This window comes from Mesitornis unicolor, unplaced genomic scaffold (assembly GCF_000695765.1).
Source record: "Mesitornis unicolor isolate BGI_N332 unplaced genomic scaffold, ASM69576v1 scaffold45827, whole genome shotgun sequence".
NCBI lineage: Eukaryota > Metazoa > Chordata > Aves > Mesitornithiformes > Mesitornithidae > Mesitornis > Mesitornis unicolor.
Genome location: NW_010199337.1, coordinates 35,135 through 56,230, shown reverse-complemented (window position 1 = coordinate 56,230; position 21,096 = coordinate 35,135). Strand labels below are relative to the sequence as shown.

The following is a 21,096-nucleotide window of genomic DNA, read 5'->3' as shown; positions in this document are numbered from 1 at the left end:
AACCAGTAGTCAAGCATCAAATATATACACCGGAACACTCAGGATACTTTGGAACAACAACATACAAAACAGCATTAGGAATCCAGAACAGGTTGTTTTTTTTAAATGGATTTGATATATGGCAAGAATTAAAGTAACTGTTGAATGGGAAGAATCGATCTTTAGCACTTTGGGGTAAGAGAAGCCTATAATACTTACTGGAAATAATTTGAAGGTTCTGAATTTTAAATATAAAGCTTTGATTAAAGCAAGTATTTACAGCCATGTTTCACAGCCCAAAACCCAAGTGCATCATACAGCAGAGATGATGATAAAACTTTTGTTGAAGCAGCAGTGAGAAAAGAATTTGGCAGGTAAAAAGAAAAATAAAAGCCCTCCACCTCAATTCACCACCTGAATCATGATGAAGACAGGCTGCAGGTTAATTAAAAGCAGCAATCTTATTTTAGTCATATTACTTCCACATCAGGCAATGAGAAGCTTTCATAGCGTACCCACACCTAAGTACACGGTTACTTACACCAAATGGGATCATTCCATTTACTCTGGGGTATAGTCACAAAATCTGGGTAACATACAAGGTACATTAGAGTGACAACAACATGGTTCACTAAACTACCCTTTACTTGATCATTTGTGTCTTTTAAAATCTAAAGTCTCCCCTCTCCCACCCACCCCATAAGACAAATCACATATGAATATTAAAGGAAAACTAGACAAAAAAGCACTCCAAAATACAAAACCCCAAGTGAGTTAGTTCTAACGACGGATTGTATTTGCAAGCCAGGCAAGCAACTGTTTGTTATAACCATTAGTTACAATCAATCACAAGTGGTTTTATCCACATTACCCCTTTTTTCTGCTGCAGCAGCGCCTTAAGCCCACCACCAAATGGCCCTAAGCCCACCACCAGGCCTCAGAACGGAAACTGGGGCAAAACTTACAATCTTTTCCTCGTGCACGCTACTGCTTTCTACAGGCATGCTGCTGCCACTACTTCCTGACGGCACAGCACAGCCAGCACAGTGCGCCTGAGATGGAGACATGCTCTGCAAAGGTTAAGACACGCAACACATCACACAAACCACAGTGCTGAGCGCATCCAAGTTAGAAAGGCATTGAGACACGATGAAAGTGGAGCACCCGTGCTGGCCACATGGACACCAGAAGTCAAGTTAAAAGGTAGAGACACTCATGCGCTTCGCCCAGCAGAGTTTTAAATTGAGGAATAAAGGACAAAACTGTAACTGCCCTACAATGCTGTTTCACAGAATTGCTTTTTATCTTTGAAAAAAAAAATCAAACCAACATCTTGCTAGAGAAAAAAAAAAGTAGGTTACTATGACTTTAAAATGGAACAGAAGTACCCTGTAAGGGAAGATACATACCAGGAAGTGGAAAAAAAAAAAACAAACAGAAACAACCCAGTTTCAGATAAAAAACCCCACAAAACAACAACAAAAAAACCAAACACCAAAACCCCACCACACAAAGAACAGCCTGATTAATTTTACCAAATGATTACAAAATCCTAATGAATCAGATGCATGCTGCAAACGATTTGCCAAGTACACAAAATCACTCAATCTCCATCAAACGCAGGTAGTCTTCAAAGATTACCTCTTGACTAAGTAGAGGTCGACTTTCAAGCGGGGTCTTCCTTTTATGTTCCTCTTTCACTGGCATTAAGGGCTTGAAAAACTTTGGTGGCTGAGGAGAAAATGCTTTAAAAGGGCTGGCCATTAAAGCATGGGAATTCTCTGATACGACACCTAGGAAAAACGCAAAAATACTGTATTTCATTTCTTCAGATCTAGACCACAACTGCAGAATTAAAAATAATGCACAGTTACATGCATTTGGCAAGTTGATGGCTACAGAAAGACTGTTAATATTTCAGTACTCAACCACTGGCCCAAGCACAAGATAAACTTCCCTCACAGAGCTCTCTACTATGTCCCTCTGATGAGTCAGGAAACAGAAGGAAAGCAGACAACAGCAGTATCTGCCCCTTAGCATTGTGAGCCTCCAGTTATTTCTTGCTGCTGAAGCAAGAAGCTGGATAACACATTTAACAGGAAAAGAACACTCAGAATTTAATTTTCAGTTTAATGCAGCAATTAAAAAACCACAAACACTGTCATTATCTATATACTTCAAAGTCTCACCACTGCCATCTTTGCTCTTGCGAGGCGACTCCCTGGGTAAAGTACCATAGCATGAAACGTCTTGGTAACTGGAAGAGCAGTCAGATATATCTAGGGGACTTTCAGACCAACCCTAAAAAACAAAAATACATAAATATGTTTGCTGATACATGTAAACATGGAGAAATTAAGAGGTAAACTCGTTTTTACAAAAAGCTAAGGAATGTCAAGTTACTGACTTCAAGACATTTTTGTCTCACACAGATGATTATTTAGAAGCTAGTTATCTTTTCATTCAAGTACATTAAGTTTTGCTGTAACTTTCCTCCTTCTTAAATATTAGTTTCTATGTTTCTAATACGAAAAGCAGAGAACAAGAAGGTTTAATTCAAAATAATATGTAATTAGTACAGCATTTTATAGATACATTATGCAAACAGTTAAAAATACTGTTTTCCTATTTTATTTCAATTCTCAAATACATCTTGCTTTGAAGAGGGAATAGATCTGAGAATGTGCATAACTTGTTTTTCTGAACGTCCCATTTACATACCTTATCATCTTCATCACAGGCAGAAAGATCCAGTCGGCTGCAGGACACCTACAAAACACCAGCAGGCAGAGTGACAAAATGCCTATGTTTATTTATAAAATATAATGCCCTGAGGAGACACTGTGATCATCTAGTCCTAACAACTTTTGCATTCTCTCTTTTCAGGAAAAATTATTTTTAAGGAAAGCTACGTTTGTTCTGTATGAGTGGATGACAGAAGAACACATAAAATGCACACAAACTGGAAACTGTCCTTTATGCATGAAAAAAGTTAAAGGGACTTTGAAGCAAAAGTAACCTGAATCAGGTCAGTCATCATCCTAAACTACCTCCAAAACTCTTTAAAAATAAGAGCTCAGACCAACCTTCCCACCACCCTGTCAAGTTTGTCATCTCCCAGGAAGCACAGTTGTGGGGAGGGGCTTTATTAAATGACCAATTAATTTCCATTTATGACCACGTTTCTACAGGTTGGTTAGTCCTAGCTCAGAATAATTATTATGATATTACATTGTGCAAATATTACATCACAACATAGACACTGACCCCCTGCCCAATTAGTACTAATTTACCAGAGGATAAACGGTCCTTACGTTGTGGACATTCGGGGTGCTGATGCTCCTGCGGATGTTTCTTGCTTTGGTGGAGAGTGCCTCTTTGACTGTCACTGCCTGCATAAAGAAATGATTACACTAAGAAAGTGCTTGTATCAAAGACGGACAATGCCATGGTTTCCTCATGAGAAATGATCAGGCGAGATAGTCTTTTTTCAGTGTTGTTAACAGCACACAGGGCTCGGATTTACAAGTCTTAATTTGCACACACAACCACCTAAATCTGCTTCTGAAATTCATTCTTTGGCCTTTCCCTGTTCAGGTTCCACGTACTACACCACTGCCAGCTACAGTTACCAGACCAACCACTGCTGGAATTCTGTATGTCACAAAAGTAACTTAGTTTTACATTTATCCATCCAATGTTCTCTAAAAAAAAGAACCCCAAACTAAAAGCCAAGCAAGACTTAATATCTTTAAAAGATCAATCCTCTACTTAAATTCTCATAATCCAGTTCAAAAGGAGCAGGAAGTGCCTTTTTCTTGCCTGTCTCAGTCGTTCAAGGCTCAAAATGTTCTCCACTTGCAGCACACCACGTGTGTATTTCTCAATGTACGTTTCGCCATCGGATGTGCCCTCGTTCTCGCTCCTTGCAGCCATCAGCGCCAAGGTCTCACGATCCTCAATTTCTTCTGTAGCCTAAATTACAAGTTACGCTACTTAAGTTTTTAAAAAGGAAAGCCTATTGGTTGTAACATACTGGTTCACTTATTTAGACCATCTCAATCCAGAAATTAATTTTAATAATCCTCAACTTAATCAGTAATCCTAATTATCATAAATGATCCAGGACTTTTCAACACAGATAGAAATTATGCTGAACTAAGACATGGCCAAGCTTAGGAGAAGGTTTGCACATTTATTATACTCAATGTACTTCTAGGAATATTGCATATAAAACCTGAAATCACATATGTTAGGGATTAACTAATGACAGCTTCCTAGGCAAGTAAATGCAACTTCCTTCCCAAATCTTAGATATTCTGTGTGATTTCCGTAGAGTTTAAAATTTAAGTACTACCACACTAAAGTGATGATTACTTGGTGACAAGAAAATTCATGTTTTTAACTGTTCAGTTTCTTTACCTTTAAAATAAATGTTACAGTACATTTACAACTTGTGCCAGCTTTTTCTATAAAAAGCAATTTATGTTTCTGTGAATTTTCCTGTTTTCCCAGTTATTCTGTTTCCAGTGACCTGAATATCCCTCTGAGTACCCTCTATATTATCTCTGTAGACACTAGGATGATTTCAAAAATAGCTCTACTACAAGAACTCAGTTAAACACAGTAGGAGAGAAAATAAAATCCCCACAGTTTTCAACTGTTTAAAGATAAACACAATCTCACCACTGAACTTCAAAATACACACTCTGGCAAGCTGCCTCCTATTAGCAAAGCAGGACATTTACTTCCCAATCAGTATCACCCATGGCAGAAGGTCAGTCTGTTCCTTTCAGGGAATTTACCAGAGAAATACAGTATAATTTACCTTTGGTATATTGGATACTATTTCATAGGTCACTCCACAGGCATAATATATATTTTTCAAGGATATTCTCCTTTTCAGGCTCTGGGTAAAACTCTAGAAACAAGTAATTTTCAATTATTGTTTGGACAGTGGTTATTTATGACATTCTAAGAAATAAAAGGTTGCAATGCAAAAGTTCATTTTAACACAAAAACACATTTTTCAGGACCATAATTCAGTAAGTTCCTTTTCAGCATTAATGATCCTTTAAGCACTCTTTCAGCCCTGTGCTCAGTACACAGTGCTACTAAGTGCAGTCAGCAACATTTTCCTCCTTTTTTGCACCAATGCTCTATCCCCACGCAGTAACTCGTAATGGAGAAACTGTGGCTCTAAGAAGTCTCTAATGTACAGATACCAACTACAGATACCAACATTTCTCATTTTGTCAGATGCCTGTTAAACACACAGAAAATTCCTCTTGCAACAGCAAAGCACAACTGTCCTCCTAGCCATAACTGAAATAGTAACCAGAGTTTTCACTGCTGTCATCACAAGCTTAGCACGCTTCGCTGTCAGGTTAATTAGTCCTTACATCACTTAACTTTCACCTAGTAAGAGATTTTAGACAAATGAAACTAGCAAAGGACAACATGTCAAACATGAGGAGGCATGGAATTCAGCTACTTAGCAAGTTGCTTGGTGGCACAACAGCTGTTTTGTGCCCCTCCCTCCACTGCACTGCAAAATCTGAAGCAATTCTGAAGGACGCTCTTGGTCTCTATCCTCTGGGAAACAGAAAGGAACATCAGAGAGCATCTCACTCTCTAAACCCACAAAGCAGCAAAGCAAGGGGAACAGCAACTAGTCTCACGGCCAAAGTAAACACCCTATCTGAGATCATCGTGTAAGAATAGGTAGAGAACATATACATTTTGGTAATGGTAGAAAACAAGCTTAGTTTGTAATTAACAGAGGAAAAAAAAAGATACACTGTGTTTACACTGAACATCTGAAGGTCCCAAAGATGCTTTCAGGAACAGCATGGTAACAGTGACCCTGTATTAGACAAGCTACGGCAAACCTCTCCGAATCAAAGACCACTTCAAGCTGTATGGACAAGAAGGTAAACTCCTTCTTTGTTTGTTACACTTTGAACCAAATCAGGTTGAAAAATGGACAGTTCAAAGGTATGCAGAAGAAGTACAGCTTCCCTGCAAACTGTAATTGTTTTCAATTGTCTTTCATATGAATGAGACTGACTTGACACAAAATAAAGCAAGCAGCCAAAAAGACACATTCGTAAAATTAAGGATATCAAGCAAAATTCATAATTTAAAAAAACCTCGAAAGCTTCTTACCTGCTTGTTATAAATATTGGCTGCAATCCTTTTGCGCAATACCAGTTCCATGGCAGCAGGATGGCTGAGCTGCACAGTAGTCTTCACAATTAAGTAAATTCTCTCATTTTGAGGAGTTACCCTATTCAGGTGCACTGAATCATGGACTGAAGAGTCCCAAGCAGCAGTGGCTGAAACCTATGCAGACAAATGAGGAAAGGGAAATCAAAGATTCAATTACTTTAGCAACAGGTGTAATTCACAATTCTTTAACATGAAGTAAAGAATTATTTAATGAAAGAAAAATAAGTACCATTGAATAAATTGGGGTCAAACTTCCTTGTCATAGTAATAAATTTATCGGAATCAGCATAAAAGGTGTTAAGATACTGAGGAACACAAACACTGTACAAACACTGCTTCAGAAGGAAGTCTTCACACAGATGGAGGCAGAGAGGAAAGCAGAAGCAGGACTGGAGGAAGGAATACAAATCCTACTGCAACTGAATTAGAAGTTTATCAAATTCAACTGCAAATCTCCCATCTGTGTTGGATTAGGTTTTAGAGGCCTATAGAGAATAAACATGCTTCCATCCTGCAAAACGTGTTTTTCCTTCCCCCTGCGTCCACCCCAACTTCGGCATCCCGTTTATTCTGGAAATGGTCTCTGAGTTGGCACAGAAGGTGGAAGAAACAAGTTAAGAAATTCGAAAATGTATTCAGAACCATTCATTTCCAACAATTCCCCAACCTTATATTTAAATAAGTAATTGCGTGCTACAAAGGAAAGAGCTATATTTAAACATCAAGCTTTGCCTAGTGTGCACAGTAAATGGAGTAGCTTTCCTGAAGAATCAAGAGCCTGCAAGAGGAACGATGAAGGGGTGAGGAAAGAAGAAAAAGGGATTTTGAGTAAGGCAGCTGAATTACTCTTACAAAGGAGAGCTAAGACTTGTCACCTCTGCATTAAGGCAGAAGGACCAACAAATCATTATTCTCTTCAACTTTAAACAAATAGGCCAGAAAATAAAGGCAGCACTAGATACAGATGGTACTTCTAACACAAAAATATAATAATAGTGATTAAATACATACAAGTGAAAATAAAACATACGAAAAGTGTTAACATAAGCTGCAGTTGTCAAGAAGGAGGCTTGCTAACAATTTACCTCATCATCACTGTGTTTTATGATCGGCAGATAAAAGAATGGACTCCCATGCTCCTTTGGTAGTATGGAGTTAACTCCTGATGCATGGGGACCTATAAGTTGTTCATTGGCACTGAGGTCATCAGCTAATGAAACAAACGTGCAAAGAATGAAATCGTTTTATACCAAAGGATAGAAATATATAGAGGCAAAGTTGTAACACAAACTCGTAATAAAGACCTACCCACATTCCATAATACATTTAATCCTAATTAATCTTATTACTATGCAATATTTTGAAGACTATTTCAGCATACAGAAGGGAAGTAAAACCAGGCTAAGACTCACCCTGAACAGATTTTCACATAACCTCAATGGAATTCAAAACTATTTCCACATATTCATAACATCAACTTACCCAAACATAAAATTCCTGATTTATCCACCTGTCAGCCTAACCAGCTTATCTCTTAATTAAATTACCTCTGATGTATCAGGAAATCTTTAAATTTATAAAAGCAGTTCTGCCTACATTAGGCTTTTAGCTAAACACGAAAGAAGTTATGCAATGATCCATCAATCTGTTTAAACATCCTCTTTGATCTGCTGTCTGCTAATGAAAAAAACATTTCTTGTGAACATAACGAGAAGAGTGTATCTCGTTTTCCAAAAGCAGCTTCTAAAGCAGGTGTGAAGGTGTTGCCTATATAAACATCTCTGGTAGCCCATTGAAGAGCTGGGTGTGACAGGGCTTGTGGATCCTCCTCCTTTATGTCCAAGTTTATACATACAAACTGGTTTCCTAAACAGTCCTTGAATGCGGTGCTAACAGTGTACGTGTCCTAAGAGCATACATCAACAGTCTTCTCACATGTAAAACTAAATACCTTCAAAGGGAGCACATTTAGATTCTTTAACAAAATGTTCATTATAGTCCGAATACACTCTTCATTACATCATTCGTTTAAGCCTCTACAGGTAATTATTCCAACATACAGAACCAGAAGAAAACTAATTTTACAAGCCACATCAGACAGTGCCATTGTCAGGACTTGTTTTGATTTCTTAGACATTATCAGATTCACTCTTCTATTTATTAATTTATTAATCCAAACTAAGTTCTCCTCCCTTGGGTTTTTTAATCTGCCATTACAACATACCATTCAAATCAAGGAAGAGGACAGGTATGTGTGTTTCCATTCCTGCAGGTGGGATCCTGAAACGAAACAAAATACTGTCAACAAGGAAGGCAAAGCCATACTTAAGCTAAGTTGGGCAAAGAGATCCCCATGCAAGATTCGTATTAACTCTAACCAATTACTAAGCCTGTCAACATTTTGATGGCTATTGACAATTTTTAAAGATCCTGTTCTTTTTCTTATAAAGTTAACTGGTTGCAGTCACCTCATGCATAAAGGTTAGCAACGTTTTAAACAACTGGGGAGGTAACTGGCAAGGCACAGTCTTTATATCAATAAATACACCTTGCACTGTATGATCACAGCACACTCCAGGTGGGTAATGGACAAAAAAATTGCAAGGAAAGATTATCACATCATCCACCCAATGAAGAAGGCATCTTAGGTATTATCAGAGACATCAGTGTATGCTTGATTAGGCCTGTATTTCTTGTCTACACTTTCCTAAATCTAACATGTTCCATTCCTCATTTTCTGCATGTCAGTTCCAGTTATCGTAGTTAAAAGACTAATTTAAACAAAATTAAATGAGAAAAGGGAACACATCCTTTAAAATCTGAATTTCTTCCCTCCCCATGCATTATCAATTAAATTATCACGTTTCTACTATTGACTTCTGAACCACTCCTTTTTTGAAAGGAGTCAAACTACAGGGATAACCCTCTCAGAATTTTGAAAAGGTGTAAAGTACTATGTTAAATCCAACAGTGATTTTCAAAGCTTGAAAGCTATCTCAAAGCTACTTTGTGTAATACCTTAACTAAGCAAACCTTTCTTACATTCAAACCAGCACCTGACCTTCTAGCTTTCTGCCAGTGGAGTGTAATTGGCAGTATTACAGGACAATGTAGAAAGCTCTAAAACATCCTCAGATTTTTACCTTGCAGCATGCAATGTTCACGGAGGAAAAGCTAACCCCTCCAATGGTTTTTCTGAACATACCAATTTGCAGGGGCACCGGGAATTCCACTGCCTGGTGCTGGCACAAACACCGCATTCCTCTCTTCCGTCAGCCCTACCCACTGCTCAACCAGCCGGGCTTCTCGTTCTGTATCATCCTCAGATTTTTCTACAGTGTGAGAGATTAATGTTACGTATGAGATTTTTTTTTTGTGTGGGATAGGGAATAAAGTACTTATGACGGGGACTTTAAGCTTCAAACCTTGTTTATTGCTGATTTTTTGAATCTGCTCATCCAAGTATTCTCTGCGTTTTATCAACGCATCAGACCACCTTTCTCGCACACAGTTTAAATCTTCTTCCTAACGTGGAAAGAGAAAACAAAGTTATTAGGCTATGTGGTTAAGATGAAAGGGCAGTGAATTTTGTGATAATTTCATCAGAATTGATATTAAACAGCTTGCATGATGCAGAAGATCTTTTCCCCCCGAATGCCATGCAGACTGATTAAGTACCTCATCACCCAGGAATGAAAGCTTATTTGCTTTCAAGTCACAAATTCCAACAGGAGGAAAAGAAAATGTGACTGCCTCAGTTGCTGAACAGAATTATACACCATAGGCTAATTACTCACAGAAGTGGCAATCAAACTTTTTTAACAGAGAAGGAATAGGAAAAACAGGTGTCATCAGTTGATCGTAAGTTCTCCTGAAGATTAGACAGGTCAGTACGCCCTCAAACCTGCACAAAATTCCAGTGCTAGCAGCTGCCATCAGTGCAATTAAAAGATTTCTCATGCAAGTAAACCCCATCATGCAATCATGCTTTGTGGTATCACAGAAAGTCTGGTTCATTCCTCTCTGTGATAAGTCAGGAAGCGCATAAACAGCCCGCAAGAAGTTAGTACTGAACTGCTCTCTTTGAGATTGCCATAAAACTGAATATGTTATCTTAGGGAATGTCAGCACTCCCACCTAACTGGTTTTACTTCTGTAAAGCTACCTACTAGAAATAAAACTTCCATGCAGAGATCTGTAACGTGGTTTACTTCTTAGGCATTTCCTCTTTTGCCCTTTGTCACCTTTTAAATGACTCTTCTGCTATGCTTTCTAAACTGTGGTTGTCCTATATTTACTTATCACACAAAAAGCCAGGCTGAAGGTTTGGTTTTGTGTAGATAAAATTGCTTCACTGAAGCTTCTGTATTCCCGACACTCACATCCTCCCCTCCCTCTCCCACTTGCATTTCAGAAAACTGGCCAACTTACAAGGTTATGATGTTTCCTTTAGGAAAAAACCAAAAACTCCTATACTGTATCATTTGGTTGGGAAAGATGCCTGCAACCGCAGGTGGTTGTTCTTTTCCCTGTGATATTCACTGGAAAGTGTTTTCATTCTAAATTAAACTTCCTAGGCTTTTATTCCCATAGCAATTCATGGAGCCAGTTAGGAGAACTGACTGCTGAGCACTAGAGAGCACACTGCAGGAGTACAAAGTCACAAGGTGAACTGAAATAGCAGTGTTTTGTAGCCCAGGTAGCCTCCTAAAAGCACAGCATATATATTTTTATATCTATATTTCAAAGCTGCTTTTGCTTGCTCCAATACACTCGTTGATTTGAAAGTTGCTGGCTATTAGCATTAGCTGTGCCCCATGCCGCAGGATTGACAGCAACAGCAGCAATACCTGGTAACTATCCATATCACCACCATCATCCTCCTCCTTCTGGTAGGAGAAAATAAATTTTGTAAAACACACAAAAAACATGCATTTCTCTCAACAGAAATACCCCAAAACACGAATACAAACATTTCTGCCACAAACTTGTAGAATGTTAAAATTTTAACATTCAAATAACAAAAGTCTTATTAACAGGTAGAAATTGATATTTTTTTTTCATTGCAGACTATAACATCTCATTCCTTATATTATAATAGTGAATATATTAACAGAAATTATCATGGAATACAGTGCCAGAAAAAGGACTGAGCAAGCACATTGCCAACCTTCACGTTTTACAGTTTCATCTGTATTTAAGGCTAGAATTACTTGTGGTTTTGAACGCAACCCTTCTGACCAAAGGCACCTCGCTTTCCTGGGTGACCCATTCCACTTGTTCTTTGCCACTGCTGTTGAAAGCATGCTTTATTTCCTACATGAATTTGTCCAAATATCAGTTTGAAGCCATTTATACTTCTTAAGAACTTTTTCTCTTAAATGAAATAGTACTTTCACATTCAGTAAAGGCTGCTTCTGATTCTGATCAAGTAACAGCTCAGTCCTTTTTGAAAAGATAAAGAGTATCTTCACTATATTTTCCCTAATCATTTTCTTTCCCCCTCCCCCTGCTTTTCCCCTCCTCAATTTTCACCATCCTTGTAAGGGAGGTGAACTAATGGGGCTAGGAATCTACCATTAATCATGTCCACACACAAAGGTAAAAACATGTCCATATTGCTGCTGTTTGTGTATACTCCCATAATGTACTTGGCTCTTTATCAGTTATACACTTGAATAAAGGCAAAAAATAAGCACATTTAGCACCATATACTCACACTACGCATATTAGTGAAAAACACATGTAAAACTGCAAAATTACGTATCATGTATCAGTGGCTAGGGTCCTTTACAGAACTACATTGGGCTGGCTCTAGAACAACAAAACAAAACCAAAACCATAAATCAATGCATGAAAACGTCACTGTCTTACCTGGTAGCTGTCCAAGCCCCTTTGCAGTTTGGTCGATCTGGCAGTCACTCCACCTACAGAGACTGAAAGAATCGCTTCTACCATGAGAGGCAGGGTTCCTGAATGTTGTACAGGTTTCACCATCACCTGAACTCTGCGAGAATGGCCCTGAACAGGTAATGGAGAGACAGAAAGACAGAGAGGGAGAGAGAAAAAGAGAGAAACTAAGAATAAAATTAAGAATCAAGTTAAGCACAATAAGAAGACAGAGGAAAGAGAGATACCTGCCGAAGCTGGAAAATCCCCCCTGTGTTTACATCTTTTGCCTGATGGAGCTCCACTGCAGTATATTCTCCCATCTCATTCAACTCTTGTATGGAAATCCACATTTCTATTCTTCGAGTTACTTCATTCCACCTAAAAAGACATCCCCACAAAAACTAATGGTTGCCTCACAAAACTCTATTTTGTTCACCACAAGTATTAGAAAGCTTTGAAAGCTGATGGGAGCATTCACTTGTAACTTATTTGTACCTGTCTCTCAGCGTCCTGGTTTTAGCATGAAGAGAATCAACTTCCCAAACAGAGCTGCCATTGCCAGTACACCTGTGACCCCACACCTCAATGGCGAGAGCTCCTTCCGAAATGAACTCCAAAAACTCCTCTGTGACGTTTACCACATAGTCCTGGCAATGAGAAAAATAAATCACATCCCATCAAATGAAATAATTGTCTCTCCTCAACTAGTTTGTAAGGACACACCAAACAACTACCTACCTCCATGGTAAAACCATGCAGTTTGGATCATAAAGCCCAACTCTGGTCAATAAAGTTGTGAAACACATAATCTCAGCAATTCCTGCTTCTGCACACTGCATTTCATGCTTAGAAATTTTCCATTAAAATGATGTCACCATTAAAATGATCTTTTTTAAGTTACTGTGCTTATCAAACAAGTATATAAGAAGATGTCATTATATAAACTTAGTATCTCGTGTGCATTACAGATGACATCCAAATTGAAAAAAACACTACTTAAAAGTTTTTTTCATTTTTCTGTATTTTGAAGAGGTGATGTAGTGAAATATTATGGCATTCTAAAGTATAGTCAAAAGTCGTTAGTGATATGACTTGATTCCTTCCTTCTTCTCCCAGTGAAACAAGGCCCAAATTCTAAATAGCTGATCTCAAACATACCATCCTCCACTATTCAATAATAAAAATAGTTACCTTACAGTGAGAGAAGGTCACTGTAAAATGAGCATCCTTGCTCTGGGGTGAGGGCACATCTGGATCTACCACTGGTGCTGCTACTGTTGATTTGCACTGATCCCAAAATGTATATTGACAAAAGACAAAGTTGGAGAGATTAGGTGGCAGCCCAGTTGCTTCTTTTATTTTTACCTGAGGAGACAAAATAGACATTCTCATAAATACTATTATTTCTTATTAAATTGTAAATTGTTCAAAAACTAAATATTTAATCCTAAAGTACCAACAGTCAAGAAGAATTTTTAAAGAACACCTCCAATTGCTTTCTAAGGATGTCCCTATTTAGGAAATCTGTATTTTGCATATACAGAAATGCAAGGAAAGCAGTTACATGCACCTATCTAGCCCATCCATGTAAATGTTTTCTTTGGGGAAGCTGATAAGCTCAAGTGGATGATGAAGCACCTTATCACAGAAGAGATGAAATCCAGACACCACTCACAGATACTACATTAGATGATCAAACAAACCGTAGGAAATGATTACACAGAAAGTGTTTCCCCTTCTGTGATTGTCAAAAAGGACAGTCCTTGTATCGTCAGTATTTATGATGTAAACCAGCATATATGAGAAACTAAAGTGAATGCATTCAGTCACTTGCAACCACAGCCAGTCAGACTGATCTACAGATTTGATCTACAGTCAGATCTGATCTACACCAGAACCAAGGAAGTCTCTTTTTTCTAGAGAATTTTAGGCAAGCAGTAGCCTAAATAGCTTAGTATTTCACATCAGACCAGCTACATAGTGACGAAGGCCTGAAACTGTTAACTTCATCATGTGTTTGCACTTACCCTGCAGGAGAGCTTTTTCGCTCTATGAATAATTTCTCCGTTGCTGTCTGCGACTTCCAGGCTCCCACTCTCACTGGAGTTCTCAGAGGAGTCATCTCCTTCTACTACACGCTCTGGGACAGACCCAGTGACGCGCATTACTTCAACGTGCAACCGTCCTGCAACCTAAGGCAAGACAAACACTAAGAACCTGTGCACAAGGGATGTAAAGACATTAAGATGGTAAATATCTAACTCTAGGAGGTGTGCAGAAACAGAACTGAGCCACTAAATGAAGAGCAACAGTGACAAAAAAAAAGAGGAGAAAGGAATAATAAAAAAAATACTTGTATGGAGAACTACTGACCTTTTTAATTCACACACAACAGAAAAGGCATACAGTGACATGATTGTACATAACCTTAATATGCTGAGCTTTGCTCAGTTACCTACATTGACGCTAGGACATTTATTCTACTACTTTAGTAGCTGAGCAACCGTAAACAATTAAACAAAAAACATACACATCAATTTGCAAAGCACTTATTCACTGGGAAACAAGACACTTGGCATCCTTTGCTTGTTAAAAAACCAATGTCCATTGAGTCTCCCAGCAAAAAGCCAGGTTACCCCCGCTGGTAGGGGTCCATAGCTGTTCCTAACCCGCTATACCTAGCGGTGGGATTTGGCTTTACCTCCCCCTGCTGGCTGATGATGGGCACCGCATACTGCAGCTTGACATCGTAGAAGAGGCACTCCAAAAACACATTGGCTACGCCAATTAAGTTGTGATTCTCTTGCGCTTCATAAAAAGGATCACCTCTTTTGCCAATGAGTTTCCTTATCTGTTTTAAGGATCAGAAAAGTTATGTCAAAAACTGTAAGCATGGGAACACAAAAATCAAATAACCACATAGTATAAGGTCACAGCACAAAAATAGTCTGTGCCAATCTTTTCTGTTCATTCCTGTTACACAAGTAGAAAGAGACTAGAAGCATATCACAAATCTGAAACGAAGTCTCTGAGATGACACATTATACAACCCCTTTTTACTATGGGATATAGTAATACGATGACCTACTTTTTTAGTTAAGTCAAGGCAAAGCAGATTTTACCATGAGCAAGCATAGTAGCCACTGATTTCAAGAAGTTTCACCTTACTTTTCTGCTCTGTTTACACTTTTTAAATGAGAGGACAAATCATCCTTCGGATGAATAAGCTGGTCTGGCTGCTGGGCACCACTACAAGTGCAAAGAGGAAGATGCAGAATGGCTCCCACTTAAGCCTACAGCTGTTCTTACAAATCCCATACAGCTGAGATAACCACTGCAGCATTTTCTACGCAAGTACTGCACACACAGCCACAAAGAATTCATGCAGAGTCGTAGCATGATATGCACTCCTCAGTGGACTTGTTAGCTCCTTCCCTTCTCCTCCTCTGTCTTCAACACATGCATTTGACCTACGTGTTTCTATGTAGCACATAGAACACATGCATTATGGGACAATACAGGTCATGGCAAGTACAATCCTGGCTCAGGCAGACAGAATGTATTCAAAGGATGCGCTATCAGTTCTTACTAAAGTCAGGAGCAAAATCATCGTTGTCTTCAATGGGCACAGATGAAGTGCTTGACCTCCCCTGTGTTATGATTTTAGAGATCCCCATTGTCCCGTCCAAGGCATGTAACAAAGGCACAACAGCTGTTCAAACATATTTGAGAAGGATTCTTGACACAAGTAATTGAAGCGCGCTCCCTATCAGCCACAAGATAACAAAATACACTTCCTATGCACTTCCACCTTGATACTTAAGAGGACACCTTCTGGAACGTCAAATCTCACATCTTTCTCTTGCCAATAACAAAGCAAGCTTTTGACAGGTCTGAAGCTTATTCCTCAAGGCTAATCTACCACTTAAAATTCCTAGGAAAACTCACCTAGTTTTGATGGAGATACTGATGCAGACTAAATATTTTAATTGAGTTCTTCGCTGCTTCGAGGTTGGGGACATAAAAATGAAACTACAGAATATTTCATATTTTAAGATCAAGTTCTACCCCACTAATGCGTTCTGCACATTGAGTGTATCTAAGCAGCGCCCTTGCTAGCTTTGACACAGACTGGAATTTAGCAATTTCTAATGCAGTTCGCTGCTTCCATTCACAGCTGGTGCCTCTCTGCGTGGCACCTATATTATGCCAGGTAAACACATGCTCTTAGTGGTATCACGACTCTAACTCAGCACAATTATATCTGACCTCAGCATAGTTATATCTGAGAATACAAGTGAGGGTAGGACATCGTTGTGTTTATTCTGCATAGGCATTTTGAATATTTAGTATTATTCATAGTTCTTTGGGTTTGGTTTGCTGTTTATTATAAATCACAGTACTGTACCCTTTCATATACAATACACTTTATCTGTGGAGCATATTAAAAGGAGTTAAAAGAAAACTCAGTCTCTGATCCCTTTCAGAAAATAGATACAATACCTCAGGAATTTTCTCCTTCCACTCTTGATAGAGGTCTCTCATGTCAATCAATTTGTTCTCTAGTTTCTCAATAGTCCACACTTGAGTACCTTTTCCTTTTCTTCTCACTTGAATAGCAGGCTCACTTACTATTGCACCCCTCTAAATCAGAGGAAAAAAATAATTACTGCAGGAAAGATGCATGTAAGTAGTTTAACCCTTTACTCAAATTGCACTTCTAAAAATGAGTAAAATACAGAACACACAGCTTCCCTCTGCATGCCAGCCATGCTATCTCTGTCCTCAAACACAGCATACCCTATGCATCTCTGAGGATCCAGACTCCTTTGTCCTTCTCAGACAACTACCGTTCACACAGGAATATTTACACCCTCAGCCAAATCACTTATGAAAAGCATATTATCCTAATTGCTAACATTATTTATGGCAGCATAACTAGAAAACCCTGAAGACAAAGAAATTGTAGGCATGTGAATCAAAAACGAGGCAATTTTTGCAAACATAACTAAATGCAGGTTTTACAGCAACAGAACACAAACGGTTGTTCACAAACTGCATGTGCATATGGTGATCATACACTTGAAAGAACAGTAAGAGCCATACTTAATGCTATGTTTCCATTTTCACATATAATTACTCACTTCCAATATATTAAAGTCAGGTAGCTTCCATATTTTGCCTGTGCATAATCTAACAAAAGTAACATTTCATGGCCTCACATTAGATGAATGTTATATACATCTATATAGAATCACAGAATCATTTGGCTGCAAAAGATCTTTAAGATCATCAAGTCCAACCGTAACCTGTCCACTACAATTTTAGATTAGCCATAAAAATCCATTTTCTGACATTCTTTGCTGTCATTACCTTTCTGTTGGCACTGAGGTTTTCAGCAGGGATCTGAAGTGTCACTTGATAATCTGTTAGTTTACTCATTTCTTCTGCTAAGAAGTTTGCTTCTCTCACCAGGGTATTTGCCTTTACTATCTGCTCTCGAAGTTTAGCCAGACTCTGTCGAAACAATTCATCCCTGTGGTGCAGTAGGTAACATGAAAAATACACAGAAACCTATTTCTATTATTGGAAAGCTGCAAATAGAGATGCTAACAAAGACTTCCTGAAACAAGTTGAAGAAGAAATGCTGTATAGCACTATGTCAGCAAACACGAAACAGTATCAGACAATTTTATTGAGGAAAAGCAGTTAACACATATTAAATAAACATTACTGTTGAGGTAAGTCTAGCACAGTAATGCCCAAATAAAAGGGCACGGTACCATGGGAGTTGTTACAGTGATGATTTGTTAAAAGCCCTAAGGACATTCTTAATTTTCAAGAAATGAAATAATTGCAGCTGGCTTTGTCTTTAATCTGGAGTCCTGGTTCACAGAAACTACCAGTCCCAACATGTGAGACTTCATCGAGATAAAGCCTGCTTTGCTCAGATCGTGATGTTGGAACCTACAATCGCTGCAGGCCACAGCTTTACATCACAGCCAGCAGTCTCCAGTGCTACAGACCCCCAGACCTCCCTCCAGGTACTTAAGCCATCTCAAGTGTACACATTAGGAAAAAAAAATAATTATTAAGTCCTGTATAGCCAAACTAGTTTTAAGTAACAGACGAACGAGCACAGGTTACAGCTTGTGCACTCCGTACAGTTAAAAGTCTCTGGACAAATTCCAAAAAGGTTTCTAAGGCCCTGAGCAAAGTTGCTCTAACGTAACACCTGGCAAACCTGCTATGACACATACTATACCTCCACCTGCAAGACTCAGATACACTCACCTGGGAAGTGTCATGATTATCCTTTGAGCAAATGTGAAATCTCCCTTTCTGCCTTTCTTTCTAATCCCAACAGCACTTACTGTGTCTCATCATCTTCATAAAACTCATGATCAAACTTCAGATATTTCAGTGACCAGCACTCCCCTGTATGATTTTTTAGCTTTTCTATGCAAAGTCCTACTGAAATACAGTACATGTTGTGCACATACACTTCTTATTTCTACAAAATACATTACATTATGGACAAGCATAGGAGGGAGAAGTAATCTCATAGGCCTTGCTGTGAATACAGGCAAAGTTTGCCTATTTGCCTTTATTAAGATAAACTTACATCTTTTTTATGTCTGTATAGTACAAACCAGAAACAACTGCTAATGTGTCTTTCAGTCCCCAACAGAATTCTTCTTTTTAAAATATCCCAAAGAACAACCTGCATAATTCAAACGGCACTCCCCTGGTTTCCTGATACCATATCGCAGTGGTAAATAGCCAGCAGTGTCAGAAGCAACCCTGAATTTTAGTGCCTTCAACATGCTAAAACATGCAGCTTTGTCTCTCCATCTGACCCAAGTTTGCAACAGTGGTGGGTTTTGTTGGGTCTTAAATAGCTGCTACTACCAGCAGATTTTTAGTCCACTTCCTCCATATCTGCTCCCAGCGTTACACGGAAAATTCCTTTCCTTCTGCTTCTTGCTTCTGTTATCCAGGCCATCAAGATAACACGAGCAATTCCAGGCCATGGGAGTGACACATACCACACACAGCTATAATTTTGGATTCACCCAGAAAATGAAGGTAGAGTCAAAAATTACTCACTAACTAGTACTTAATACTGAGACCGCATTACACCTGCAACCACTGCAAGACAGCTGCCTAGCCTGAAAAACAGAAGGCAGCTTTGATCTGCAAGTGCTGTAAGAGCCACGGAATTCAGCTATAGCCAAGTCCCTTCCTTGGACCAGGAAATCAGCATCTGGCAAGCTTTCTGGGGAGGCTCCCATACCCATCTTGTCTTAGCTTGATTCTTGAGAAAGGAATGGTTTAAGACTATAAGGAGGACTTATGAGTAACTCAACCAATTATTATGGGTAGTTCTCATTACAGTTGTTTTTCTGTATATAGCTGTGCCAGCACCCTGCCAGAAACTTAAAGCAAAAAAAAAAACATGTTTCAGATAGGATTTCTAATTCTTACTACAGAAAAGATATGACAAGCTCCACTCGGATATTAACTGAAACAAATACCCACTGAACATGAAATCCTGAAACTGACGCTCACGAGGTGTCATTGCCAGTCTCTGGGATTCCCAGGTGCACCACCACTCTGCCTCACTCCAACAAATTAAATCTGTTCAACATTACAGTGGGTTAACTTTATGCCAAGAGGTTTTAACACCAGGTCAGGTATCATCTGTCCTTTCACAGTCAACGTAAAGCCAGAATAAACTCTGTGTAACGTGTTCTAGGTGATCTGACAGATACAACCACGTGCCTCCTCCATCTGACACCTATCAAATTCATTTTGCGGGCTGATCCAGTAATGCTCAGCTTCATTTGCAATGGCAACAGAGCAACAGCTAGAACGGCACTAAATCAAATTCTGTGCAATCCAGACACCTGACCCTTTCACATGTTCTTCACATCTAGTCTTCCCATTTTTTCCAGCATTTCTTGCCCTCCGACCCGTTGGCTGGTGAACACCCTCTCAGAACCATGTGGCCATGCTTTTACAGCAGAAGTCCCTCAGATTTCTTTTTCCAGTTTCTTATTTAAGAAGATTCCATTTTTTCACCCTTTTTTCAGAAGCCCAAACCTCTTCTAGAGCTATAAGCAAATGAAAAGTATATCTAAGAGTATGTCTTGGAGGAAAGGAAGCTGAGGAGGGTGGCAGAACACTTGACATCACTGCAAATTCTCATTTTTTATGTCATTACATGATTGTGGTGGTTGGTTAATTTTAAAATGATGAATTAAATTTTTTTCTTCTGAACTCAAGGATAGGCTTTTGCTACTTCCTTTTCCCTTCTGCTGCACCTTTTCAGAGACAATGCTTCCCTTGCCAGTCAGCCCAGTTTTCATCTCTGCTACCAAAGTGAGTTATCCATGGTTTTTTGATGGCCTTGCTGTGCTCAAAGCAGTTCTGAATAGCAATTATTCTAACCAGTGTGTTTCTTATTTTGCACTCCTCCTGCAGCCCTAAAAGAGCTTGCAAATCCCAACCACGGCTCTGCAATGCTTTACATTCAGTTCCCAGTTATTCTGTTTTTAGCTCTTAGAGATGCAAACAATTATTTTAACTGAAGTTGAAACACAGCACTACTGCCTGTACTTGCCATGGAAAACATTCTAGTCATTGCTGGTGAGTGGGTCAACAGTTTGTTATTTGTTTAGTTTTTTTTCCCAGGCCAAAATGGGCAGAAATTACAAAACAAAACCCTGTACAAAACCCAAACCAAGATCTGTTCTGGTCTAACACTCTGAATTTGAGAGCTGCAACGCAATCTTGGCTACCTTCGTTTAGATTCCTCTTCTACATGGATTTTTGTATTTTTTAATGGTAGAGAACAAAGCAAAAATAATCAAAATAGGAAAGAGCACTCAAACTCACTACATACAGCAAAAAATGCTGACTGAATCAATAAAGCTTCTGTTACAAAATAAAAGAGATTAAAAAAACTTACAAGAAACCTGTTAGTACATG

At 38.8% G+C, this 21,096-nt stretch overlaps 1 protein-coding gene across 1 annotated transcript in view; it reads right to left on the bottom strand.

The window, feature by feature from the left end:
• The window catches only part of KIF13A (kinesin family member 13A), a gene marked incomplete at its 5' end in the record, with an annotated part of 59,246 nt that overhangs the window by 6,924 nt on the left and 31,226 nt on the right, over positions 1 to 21,096 (bottom strand). Inside the window, 21 exons of the mRNA XM_010189416.1 lie at positions 945 to 1,049; positions 1,621 to 1,772; positions 2,169 to 2,280; positions 2,701 to 2,748; positions 3,294 to 3,371; positions 3,802 to 3,954; positions 4,808 to 4,900; positions 6,148 to 6,324; positions 7,296 to 7,420; positions 8,435 to 8,490; positions 9,416 to 9,542; positions 9,636 to 9,735; positions 11,061 to 11,099; positions 12,085 to 12,231; positions 12,348 to 12,480; positions 12,598 to 12,749; positions 13,294 to 13,467; positions 14,130 to 14,294; positions 14,804 to 14,953; positions 16,606 to 16,746; positions 17,476 to 17,638. Coding sequence (XP_010187718.1) covers positions 945 to 1,049; positions 1,621 to 1,772; positions 2,169 to 2,280; positions 2,701 to 2,748; positions 3,294 to 3,371; positions 3,802 to 3,954; positions 4,808 to 4,900; positions 6,148 to 6,324; positions 7,296 to 7,420; positions 8,435 to 8,490; positions 9,416 to 9,542; positions 9,636 to 9,735; positions 11,061 to 11,099; positions 12,085 to 12,231; positions 12,348 to 12,480; positions 12,598 to 12,749; positions 13,294 to 13,467; positions 14,130 to 14,294; positions 14,804 to 14,953; positions 16,606 to 16,746; positions 17,476 to 17,638 — 2,590 coding nt within the window. The remainder of the gene's footprint in view (positions 1 to 944; positions 1,050 to 1,620; positions 1,773 to 2,168; positions 2,281 to 2,700; positions 2,749 to 3,293; positions 3,372 to 3,801; positions 3,955 to 4,807; positions 4,901 to 6,147; positions 6,325 to 7,295; positions 7,421 to 8,434; positions 8,491 to 9,415; positions 9,543 to 9,635; positions 9,736 to 11,060; positions 11,100 to 12,084; positions 12,232 to 12,347; positions 12,481 to 12,597; positions 12,750 to 13,293; positions 13,468 to 14,129; positions 14,295 to 14,803; positions 14,954 to 16,605; positions 16,747 to 17,475; positions 17,639 to 21,096) is intronic.